The 12,084-nt window shown below is 35.1% G+C and overlaps 2 protein-coding genes across 3 annotated transcripts in view; one reads left to right on the plus strand and one right to left on the minus strand.

Annotated features, from left to right (window-relative positions):
• The window catches only part of LOC127161310 (gastrula zinc finger protein XlCGF57.1-like), a 243,173-nt gene extending 241,420 nt beyond the window's left edge, over positions 1-1,753 (plus strand). The window contains exon 3 of the mRNA XM_051104005.1: positions 1,395-1,753. Coding sequence (XP_050959962.1) covers positions 1,395-1,490 — 96 coding nt within the window. The 3' untranslated portion in view covers positions 1,491-1,753. The remainder of the gene's footprint in view (positions 1-1,394) is intronic.
• Positions 1,754-4,505: 2,752 nt separating this feature from the next.
• Positions 4,506-12,084, minus strand: LOC127161255 (E3 ubiquitin-protein ligase TRIM35). 2 transcript variants are annotated; one of them, XM_051103893.1, is made up of 7 exons: positions 11,967-12,084; positions 10,189-10,615; positions 6,740-6,835; positions 6,299-6,529; positions 6,200-6,222; positions 6,000-6,118; positions 4,506-5,130 (listed from the first exon to the last, which is right to left on the minus strand). In XM_051103893.1, the coding sequence occupies exons 1-7, from the start codon at positions 11,972-11,974 to the stop codon at positions 4,622-4,624; spliced, it is 1,413 nt and encodes a 470-aa protein (XP_050959850.1). In that variant the 5' UTR covers positions 11,975-12,084; the 3' UTR covers positions 4,506-4,621. The 2 variants fall into 2 exon arrangements, with proteins under 2 accessions (XP_050959850.1, XP_050959861.1); XM_051103904.1 differs by having other exon boundaries at positions 11,897-12,058.

Below are 12,084 nucleotides of genomic sequence, written 5' to 3' on the forward strand. Positions count from 1 at the left end.
CCTGACAGGGTTGCACAAATTGTAAGAACGCTGGTCTGGTCTGAGTGTGCTCGCTGATTGCTGATCTAAAATACCCATTAGATAGATTTCAGAATGGCGGACCTGACTGTGCATGCAGTAATTCACAATGTTTACAAAAGAAATGAACAGGTCACACCACAATTATTTGCACTTGCACAAATGCTCCCAGATATATTTTGGGGTCTCACAGATTACATTTCGGGAGCACATGCGACCAAATTTCGAGCCCTGCTTTAAGATATAAACACTGTCGCAACCAGTGTTCCCTCTAATTTTTGTTGTTGCTGAGCAAAACATTTCTCTGACATTTTGGCCACCTGGGCAAAAACATTCTTTGTACCAGACCTGTACAGCATACAAACAAAAAGTGTGTAACTTTTAACATTAATGTGCTATTTATGTTTGATTTGACCCTTGATGTAGCTAAATGATGTATGTTTTTGGTTACCTGAGAGAACATTTTTTTACAGTATACACTGCCGTTCAAAAGTTTGGGAACAGTTGGGAAAAGTTTTTTTAAAGACGTTTCTTAGGCTCATCAAGACATGATTTAACATGATTCTTTGATAAATAAAAAAAAAAAGTTAAAAAGAACAGTCTTTATTCAAAATGAAAATCTTGTGCTACAACATACACTACTATTCAAAAGTTTTGGGTCAGTAAATTTTAAATAAATTATTACTTATATTAAGAAAGGATGTGTTAAATGAATGAAAAGTGATAGAAAAGACTTCTATTTTTAGAAAATATTTCTATTTGGAATTAATACTGTTCATTTGAAAAAGTATCACAGGTTCCGTACGTGCTGAAGCATATCTTTACAGTCGTGTTCTCCATTATAATTTTGTGTAGCCTATTAACAGATTTGTTCTATAATATAGGTCTAATATCAAAACTAACTGAAGCAGTAAAACTGACTGTATATGAGACATATAACACACGCTCCTTCAAACAGAGCGTTCAAATCATTAATCATAAAATCATCATTTATTTCTATGTAAAAACATTATAGGTGCACGAAACATTGTAAATAATAATGATAATAAATGCAGGTCATGACCCCTTTAAAAGTATTACAATTGGAGTGCTGATACCTGCAGATTCCCTGTAGACAGCAGTGACATCATGCACATTTGTGTTATGTTCAGTTTATAGATGTGTAGTGTTTCTTTACAAACTGACATCGCCAACTACTGGCCTGTCAGCATAATGCAGCGTTTTATTCATTTTCATGGATCTGTGTGAATAGGGACAGTTTTGACAACAGTTTTGTCTGTACACCAATGTTAATGAATTAATTTTCATCACTTTAATGTTTTCTAATGTTTTTTTTAGGCCTGAAGAAAGTGAAAGAAAGACAAGATCTGAATGAGGTGGAGGAGAAACATCAGGATCAGAAAGATGAAGAAAAATCAGCGACTTGCAGCATTCAATTAACAGACGTCAAAAGGCCTTTCAGCTGCTCTTAGTGTGGAAAGAGATTCAAACAGAAAGGAAGTCTTATGAATCACATGAGAATTCATAGTGGGGAAAAGCCTTTCAGCTGCTCTCAGTGTGAAAAAAAGTTTTACAAAAAAGAGTCAAGTTAAAGATCATTTGCTAACTCACACTTCAGAAAAGCCTTTTACCTGCTCTAAGTGTAGAAACACTTTCACTTGTAAAACAAGCCTTAAGAATCACATGTTAATTCATGCTGGAATAAAGCCTTTTACCTGCACTCAATGTGGAAAGAGTTTCATATGTAAAGGAATCCTGAGGAATCACATGTTAATTCATGCTGGGAAAAAGCCTTTCAGCTGCTCTCAGTGTGGAAAGACTTTCACACGCAAAACAAACCTGAAGAAACACATGTTAAGTCATGCTGGGTAAAAACCTTTCAGCTCCTCCCAATATGGATATTTAAATGAGGATTGAATCATCTCATGACAATTCACACTAAGAGATACCGTACCAGGCAATTCATACAAATTAAATTGTCATGAAACCCCCGTTTCAGCACTGGTCTTTCACACCTTAGATCTGAAAAAGTCTCCAGAAATAAGCATGTAAAACTGTGTGCATGGCTAGATATTTCAAAAGTGCATCTAAAGAGTGAAATGGAGGAGGTATGTGTGACCATTGGGTGTTACATTTTCTTTTTTTTAAAAAAAAAGAAAAAAAGCTGATGATAAACAGTGTTGGGGGTAATGCATTACAAGTAATGCAGGTTAAGCAATAATATAACTTTTTTTCAAGTAACTAGTAAAGTAACGCATTACTTTTGAATTTCTAACAAAATATTTGAGTTACTTTTACAAATAAGTAACACCAGTTACTATTTCCCCATTTATTGATTGGGGTCTCCTGTCTCCTGTCAGGGAACTGTGAGTAAACATGATGTTACTGTATTCTAGACTAAATGTGAACATGCATTAATTCATCTCACTCACAAAAAAACAGATTCGGTATTCCTCAAAATGAGTAAAAACAGTGAAACGCAAACTCATAATATGACACAACCCTACAATAATTAAATATGTTAAATAAAATAAATATCCTTGATGTATTTAATCCCATTTCATTAACCAGTGTCTTTGCTGCTGACCTTCGATGATTCAATTCAACCATAGTAATAAGCAAAAATTACTTTAGATAAACTAACATTTGTGCTTCTTTTTTTTTTTTTTTTTTATAGCTGAAGAGTGATCTCCTGCATAAATGTAATCTTTCACCCTGAGGTGAATTCATTTCACTTTTGGTGTAAAAGGGCTTTTACATTAGAATTTTTTATATTAAAAACAAAGAAGTAAGCCCTGCCCAGATTTAAAAAAGTAAGTTTTTCCTTTGAATACTATAAAACCATCTACCTTTTTTCCCTTATCCAATTGTTTTTGCCATGTTTCCTTCATGATAATACTCTTGGTTTTATGCTTAAATTAACAATTAAGTTAATGCCATTTTTAACCGTTTCTTTTGCTTTTTTTCTGCAGTTTAATTTCCTTGGATACCAATATATCCAGGCACCCACAAAAACACCACTGTAATCCCCATCATTTGAAGTCTGTACTGGTCTGGTCTAAATATCTGGTCTACTTTCCGGGTGATTGTATTGTAAACTAGCCAATGATGAACATGAGTCTGAACAAATAACAGACTTCACAGGTCTTATCTCCTCTATCCACTGTATTGCTAATAATAATGCAACCATTTCCCCTCAGATAGCTCATCACTGATCCTTTTCCTTACTGGTAAATGAAACTCTGGAACAGTAAACGCTTCTCCTAGCTTATTGTCTAAACTCCTTGAAGCATCTGTGTAGATCTGAACATAACTGTAGTACTCATTAATATGTGTCTGCTCATTATATAAATTACATTCCTTACCTTTGTTCTTCTTTTCTAACAATGTAAAATCTACTGTAGCATCTGAATGTAACCAAGGTTTTATTACTGGTAATAGAACAGTTGGACTAACATTTAATTGATTAACTTGAAGTTCTGTTGCTTTCTGTATCACTGCCTATCCAAAACTTTTAGTTTTCCTCCTCTCTTTTTCCCAACATGGCTTTAAAGTATATAGCGTTGGATGCTCTCAACTATGGCCTTGTAAATTACCAAAGTAAAGTAACCAACACACATCTGTAGAACTTAGTGACACTGCTCTCAAATGTTAGTGTGTGTAGCCCTGCACTGTTACATCAGGGTTCACTTTTATGTTCACACTTCACTATTTTTACTTTTATTTCGGAGTTGAATAAAGAAAAAGAGAAGAATCAAATAAAAAAACACGTCAAGACTGGAGAAGAACCTTTGAGTCGCTCTCAAACCAAACAGACAGATTTAAAAAAAAGAAGAGCAAAGAAATCTTTCACCAGCACTCAGTGTGGAAAGAGTTTTACATTCGCTTGTGATCAATTTCAGAAGTTACACACAATTAGCAAACCTTAAGAAACAGAAACATTCACACTGAAGAGAAGCAGCACACATCAGTTTTTTATTGGATTCAGTTCTGAAGAGACACTTGACAGTTTATTCTATGAGAAGCCACATTCATGCTATTTGTGTGGTAATATTTTGTTCCATCTTTAAAATTTGAAAGTACATCAGAAAATACATGCTAGTGTGGGAAAGTACATGTGCTTTGAGTGTGAAAAGACTTTTACTTTAGTGGCCTGTACAAAACTGCACGAGAGGATTCACACTGGAGAGAAACCGTATCACTCCACTGCATATGTGAAGTGTTTCAATCATTCATCTGCTGTACACAATCATACAAATAACAATAACAGTAAGACCTATAAACATAGAGACGCATCAAGTTGACTAAACATTTTTTTTAAGCTGAATGAACTTTAACTTTACAGTGTAGAGACACAACAAAATTTTACTGTTTAAATAAATCTCCAGTTGGTCTAATTTCGTAAGTTAGACAAATAAAATGAAAACTTAAATCAAATAAATAAAAAAAGAAAACGTCTTGTTTATTGACCTGTTGTATTAAAGAAATAATAATGTAATTAAAGCCTGATATTCAGATCAACAGTCTCTTGTGTGATCTGGATTAAATATTGAAATACGATGAAAGATAAAAGCAGGAAGATTCAGATTTACAGGAGAAATGATTACTGACTATTGACTGCTAAGATCCTAAGAGTGGAAGAATAATCATTATAACACCAGAAGTATGGAAAGAGTGTGTGAGTGAAGGTGGTTGTGAATGTGTGTAGATGTGTGTTAGTTAAAGGATCAGAGAATGACACTGTTCCTCCGTCATAGTCCAGATTCACTCTCACACGATCAAGCTTCTGTTTAACAAGAAAACCAAATGATTCAGACAGTTCATCTTCATCATCATACTCCAAACCCCAGACACAATCCTTAAAGGGATCAAACTTCTTCCTCTGGTTTGATGCTGTAGTTACTCCAAGACTCCAGTATATACTCTGTTTAACCTCCACATCCCAGCAGTGTGTTCCTGAGTTAAAACCCTCTGAACCCAGAACACAGAGGCACATGTCAAATCTCTCTGGATTATCAGGAACATATCGACAGCCGCTGTATCTCACACTGGTCAGATCATCAGACACGGTGAGATATGGACTTGCAGTGTTTGGATCCAGAATCACAGGAGCTGATGAGACACAATCAACAGATGCTGTTATTCTGATGTTCATATAATGATCAAGAGTGAACCAAACACAAATGATTATGAATTATGACACTCGCCCTGTTGATCAGACATTTTCCTTTCATCACTGTCAGTCTTTCTTTGTGTGTTACTGAAGAAATATTTATTTAATTTACATGGTCAATTCTACTAAATTATAGTGAGAAGCTGTTTTAATGTAAAATCTTTCCTTTTTACAGAACTTTACAGTGTTTTCATATTCAAATGAGACAAACAATATAATAATGCAGAAGAAATTAATTAGTATATCTATATAATTTTCTCTTTACTCTTTAGCTCTTTACTGAATGCTGCCTAAATAAACAGACTAAATTGCAATGAAATAATAATAATAATAAGCTTGCTGGTATTAACAAAAACCACTAAAATTATTCAGTTGTTTATTTAATTATTCAGTAATTAAAAGAAAGCTTAATAAATTATAAATATGAATGAATGAAATATGATGAAAATAATATCTAATATAATTATATGAAAATTAGAAAAAAAAGCAACTATCCAAAATAAAATCAATTCACCTGAAGTATTAAAATGTATTAAAATGAATAAAACTAAAACTAATACAATTATGTATAGATATATATAATAAAAATGATAAAATATAAAAATATACAATGATATATATATATATATATATATATATATATAAATTAAAGTCAACAGACTGAATTCTGGGATTATTATTTCTAAAAAGGAACCTGCTGATTTTGATGCAGTAGATCATCTGGTTCTTCACACATAATGCTGAAATATATAACTCTCCACCCATCTGTATGTGAGTTTGAGCTCAGATGTTCTGCAGTCAGACTCACTGTTCTTGACGATGTCTTGCATCTTCTTCCAAACTCTGAACGGCAGGTTGCCCAAGTAACGTGGCACATGAATCAAAGCTCCAGAAGGCGTCTGTGGATCCGGCTGTGAGATCTGGACTCTGGAAGAACATTCAGGAGTCAGAACTGCAGTGGCTTTGGATCAGAAGCAGAGAGACCAGAGACACCAGCAGATCACTCACCTTTCCATTGAGACTGGAAACTCCTGCAGAACAAACACACCATTGATCATCAACAACTCAATCAATCATCATCAATCAATCAATGATCTGAAATCAGACCTTTAGAAAGCAGACATCACTGGCTTTCATCATCTCCTCCGTGTCTTTGATTGTGTGTGAAAGAGCTGAGATGTGTCTGTTGATCTCCTCCAGCTTCTCCTCCATCATCTGCTTCTTCTGCTCCTCTTCCTCCTTCAGTGCAGTGATTGTAGCTTTTTCTTCATTTCTGAGAAACTGATGAAGCCTCTCAAACTGCTGTTTAATCTGACGCTCTGTGTGCTCAGCTTGAGACTGAAATCAAACCACATTCACTTCAATCATCTCCTTCAACACACATCAACACAATCAGATACAGACATATAATGGATCCAGAAGCAGGCTGCTGCTCCTCATTTGCAAAAATAATCAACTGGAGTCTGTTATATTAAATATATCAGACCATAACTGTGTATAGTGATCCTACAGCTGTAATAAAAATGACTCTCAATTTTGTTTCCTCACCTTGATGTGTTGAACTGTTCTCTCAAACTTTCCTTTCATTTCTTCTTTGTGTTTTAGTTTTTCCTGTAATGAGTTCAATGCTGTATTGAGTTCCTCCTAGAATTGAAAAGAAATACATTAAACCAGTGTTTGAATTGTGTCAAAGCTCTTGGGGTCCACCTAATCAGACCAAACCATACCTGTCAAGTATCCCGTTTTGGCCGGGAAAGTCCCGTAATTTACCCTTCTTTCCCGCCGTCCTCCCGTATTAGTATTTTCCCGTAAATCTCCCGTATTTTAACCTGCGTTATAAAAAAAAAACCGCCCTGTGCTCTGAGCTCTGTCACTAGCACCAAGTACATATAACTGCAGACCGGAGATCTCCAAAATGGGGCGGGAACTCCAAAACTGGGCAAAACCTCCAAAACGGGGCGGGGTCTCGTCTCGCAAAGACTTTCCCCATTGGCTCTAGCTTCAGCCTATTGTTATTGACTTACATTTCAAAACTAAACTTTATAAATTAAACATTGTTTGTAGTTTATCTGAAATATAATAAACTATGCTATATAAATAAATATGCTCAGCGAGAGAAAAGCCCCAAAGCTCGTGGACAGTGGTTAATTATATAAACGGGAATTACCCACAAGCTCTCACGTGAGCCGTCCCAGTGAAGCGCAGGGGAAAGGCTTTACTCTATCGCTTTGTTTTAAGCAACAGGGGCGTCCCGGGGCTTGGAATTCGCAGGGTAGGAGTGGGTAGTGATGCTAAATGTAATAAAAAAGGTCCAATTTTCCGGTGAGGTCCGGTTGGGGAGTTACAACGACCCGACAATCTCATAACGCATAATCTTATTAACTGTTTATCTGCCACGCTACGCAACGCCAATCCCGCTGTGCAGTCAGTTTCACTGGTTAAGGTTAGGGTCAGGTGTGGGGTAGGTTTAGGGGTTAGCATTTGTGTAGCATAGTGTAGGAAATCAACACTGTAATTGACACAACCAATAAAATCTTTAGAATCAGCTGTGGGGCGGAGATTGCGTTGAAGTGGATTGGAGGGGGGGAATTGCGCATGCGTGTCATGTGCCTGTCTGTCAAAGGGAGGAAGCCATGCCCTATTTTGGAGCGCCCACCCCATTGCAGTTATACCCCTCACTAGCCTCGCGATATCTGCCACTTGCAGTAGCCTACTACAGGTACTGTAGGTGGCAGTTGTCGCGAGGTTAGTGAGGTCAGATGATGAGTGACGACGCGGGAAAAAAGAAGAAAAAACAGACAAGAGTAATTTTTTAGAGAGTAAGTTTTTAAGAGTAAGTTTTTTTGTAAGAGTAATTTTCTATCTCTTATGTGAAATGAAAAGAAAAACTGTACAAAAAAGCAATATGAAATGAATGAGTGTGTGAATGTGAAAAGAATGTGGAATGAAAATGAAATGTAAATGTAAAGACAAGCAATGTTAAATGAACAGAAAATATGCAAATAAGCCTTTAAATAAATGTTCTTCATATATACCCTTTTGTGTTTTCATTTAGGCTATGAATGTTCACAGCATGTCAATGTCAACAAAGGTAGGCCTATCATTGGCTTTATGCACAGCTGCACTATTTCCTGAACTTCAGCCAGCTCCTTTGTTTCCTGTCTGCCATTATTGGACAAACTGATCACCTGGATTAATCAGTTTGTCCAATAATGGCAGACAGGAAACAAAGAAGCTGCCTGAAGTTCAGGAAGTAGTGCAGCTGTGCATAAAGCCCATTGTAATTTATAAGTGGTTGACAAGTGGTGATTTTAGCTTTCTTGTCACCTGTCTTAAAATGTAAGGGATACTGGAGCTTGGTTGGGGTGGTGGGACTGCTCGCGGCGGGCGTCGGAAAATTCCCTTATTTTCAAATCCAAAACTTGACAGGTATGGACCAAACCCAATTCTAAGATAAAATCTTATTTTAAGATGATCAGTGAATTAGGTGTACCAAACAATCACTAAGCAAAGAATAATTAAATATCTAGCCAAGGAAATTAGTATTTTCAAACAAGTTCAAAGTGATTTTTACCTTTTGTGGGCATTTTTAACCTTTATAAAGCCATTCTTTTTTTCTGAAAGTGTGCATTATCTTTTATTATCTTTTGGGTCAAATTCTTATATTTAATCAATAAAGTCACTTAGAATAATAAGACATGTTAGTCTGTTATCACACAAATAAAATCATTATCAACAAAATTCATCTTTTCAATATAGAGGAAACACAAACGCTGCATCTGAATTGGCATTTATATGTATTTACCCACTGTTTAATGCAGGACATGAATACATTTAACCTGCAGTTACAAATGTATGAAAACTGTTTTAATACTTTAATCCTAAAACGTTGAATGCTGATATTTAAAAATTATTTTAAAAAAAATTAAAAGGTACTTTAAATGTGGAATTACAACCACCAGTAAGTGTCAGTAAGTCACAGTTAATAAGTGAGTCGTTGCGATTGAACCGAATCATTTAAACGGTTAATTCATTCAGGAACGAAACACCGTCATGTTGTTTAGAGACGCAAAACAGTGCAGTGACTGTGTTTGGAAAGTCTCTTAATATTAACTTAGTTTATTAAACTGTTGCATAAAATCAATATCACATTTTTTTTTTTTTTTTTTTTGCAAAAAAGGCACTTTTCGTGTGATATTGATTAACTATATGAAATTATATAAATATACATTTTCTGCCCAATATCCTGAATTTTGGAAAAATGCATTTTATTAGACTGAATCACGCAGTAAAAGAAGGCACTCTAAATGAGCACAGTCAGTCTAGCGAGTGTTTAAACACTCATAACTCCTTTATAATCAATGAGCAATGATAATGTTGCTTATGATGAGGGGATTCTCGAGTTCAATCTGAACAAAAGTCCAGGTTTCAGCAGTGACTGTTCTGAACGCCTCTGATTGGCCACTGCATTCTAAACTCAACAGAGTCGTGTGTGATTGGTTATAATGCGCAACGCTGTAAAAACGCTTAAAAATAAATTACGATTTGACGTGAGCAGGTCTAAATTTAATACAGCCATTGAATCTTTTCATTTCATTTTCAATATTTCTTATGTTTGAAGTATTATATTTTTATTGAAAATCCAGGGGACGCCCCAAGTATATTTTTTTTTGGGTGTTATGGGGGGTCCCTTAATGCTTATGGGTGGTCCGGGACACATGCACATCTCATGCTAAATTTATTCAGAAATTAAAACCTGACATAAAACAAAGGCAACCTGAGTGAACACAAAGCAGTTTTAAAATGCCAATGTTACTTTTGAAAAAAAAAAAAAAAAAAAAAAGTGTTTGCCCCCATAGTTACTAATTTCCAAATCTGTCAAACTGTATTTATAATGGGGTTCAGATCACTGCAGTCCCGTTCAATCAAATCAACACTTAAATAGGACTTTTCAACAGCAGGAAGTTAAAAAAAAAAAAAAAAATAATTTGTCTTACCTTATATGATGAAACCGCTTCACTGATGGGTCTGAATTTGTGATTGTCGTGTTGTTCTGAATCTCTACACACTAAACACAGCGGCTGTTTGTCCTCCAGACAGAAGAGTTTGAGTTCCTCACTGTGTAAACTGCAGATCTCCTCAGATCCTGATAAACGCCTCTCCTTTATTTGCTTCAGGAACGACTCACACAAGTTTTTTAACACGAGATTACATGTAGGGCGATGTTCTGAGGACCTACTCCTGCAGACAGGACACTCCTGAGTTTCCTTGATTCTCCAGAACTGTTGAAGACACTCTTTACAGACACTGTGACTGCATGATAAAACAACAGGATCCTTGAAGACGTCACGACACACGGGACAAGAAAAATCATCTTCAGATAGCGAAGCCATTTTCACTGTTTGAGCTCCAGCAATCTGCTGTCTGTTCAGAAACAAATAAGGTACATGTAAGATAAAAGTACATATATGTGATGGAGATGTTTTATTTCATTCACTCATTTCTGATAAAGTGCACTCAACTGTCATACATTATATGGGGATTAGTAAATATGTGAATGAGTGAGCAATTTTGGACACAACCAAACAGACATCAGGGTTTCTTCAGGTTAAACTTTAACAAATTGTATTAAAATGAACTTGCTTTAAAACGTTAAAATATATAGTGCTATAAAACCTCATCATCTGAACAAACTAAAGAGAGTAACGTTTTGCCTTCAGTATGACACTGTACAACTTCATGAAACAGTAATAAATCAGCACTGGATACAGTGTAAAATCATGACAAACGGCCCATGATGAAGGTTTTTCTGTTCATTTTGGTACAGCAAACATTTCACATTGTCATTGTTGTGGTTTCCCCTTTTCACTTTGGAGACTTGTCTCGATGCCAAAAAACTTTATTGTTCGAGTCCTCATTAGAGAATAATTTTCCTCTGGTTGGGCACAGCGTTATATACAGCAAGCATGTCACCCTAAATCACTAGGGTGGGGGTCTTTAGATACTAAGAGGGAAACAGATGTTTCCTATACCATAACTTCCCAAATAAGGGCATACTGTGCTTGACCATCTCATTTCTTAGTGGGTACAATAACAACGGTATAGCTTTTTACATTCCGTTGGTCTCCCCAGGTAACACAGGATATTTTGCAACATATAGAACTATATAATGCATGATTATAATGGTAGAATAATTTGGGTATGATTCCTTTATATTTTAGTTAATAAAATCTTCTTCATCATGCACAAATATTCATTCATAATGGCTTTTATTATTGTTTAACCTCACTATATGCTACCAGTCAAACGTGTATTAACAGTAAGATTTTTAATGTTTTTTTTTCCTCTTCTGCCTGCAGATATTTGATTATATAATAACACGAAAATAATTTAAAATGACTTTTAATGACTTTTAAAATGAAATTTATACTGCAAGTTTTCTTTAAGTGAACTTTACATCATGCTTTAAGTAAACTACTTTGTCCCTATTAGATATGAATTTGTTCATATTTTGTTTATGAATCTCTGAACATACAAAACATCAAAAGAAAGAACAGGGTATCTGCTTATAAACGAAAATATTTTATTCTAGCTTCATGCATTATTTTTTTATAAGCACTTAAATATGGATAAGTTTCATAAATAACAATAATAAATAAATAAATAAACAACATTTTGAACACAAAGCTGAAAAAAGACTATGACTTGGATTCAGAGTGATGATCAAAACGTAGATGAGTCAATCAACACCTCAAAGATTGACAGTCATTATTACCTCTTCATGAGTCACATTTTATTCCATAACGTTACAGTTTTGATAGTTTTATGAATGATGATCCTGTTAAAAACGTGAAAGTGTCTAATGTTTCTCTTCTTCTTTTCTTGTGTTTTTG

Source organism: Labeo rohita, chromosome 3, assembly GCF_022985175.1.
Source record: "Labeo rohita strain BAU-BD-2019 chromosome 3, IGBB_LRoh.1.0, whole genome shotgun sequence".
Lineage (NCBI taxonomy): Eukaryota > Metazoa > Chordata > Actinopteri > Cypriniformes > Cyprinidae > Labeo > Labeo rohita.

Bases quoted from the DNA above. Each gene is read 5' to 3' on its own strand.
- LOC127161255 (XM_051103893.1), bottom strand. The intron at 6,530-6,739 runs GTGAGGAAACAA...GTTTGATTTCAG, and splicing joins GAACAGTTCAACACATCAAG to TCTCAAGCTGAGCACACAGA. The intron at 6,119-6,199 runs GTGAGTGATCTG...ATGTTCTTCCAG, and splicing joins TTTCCAGTCTCAATGGAAAG to AGTCCAGATCTCACAGCCGG.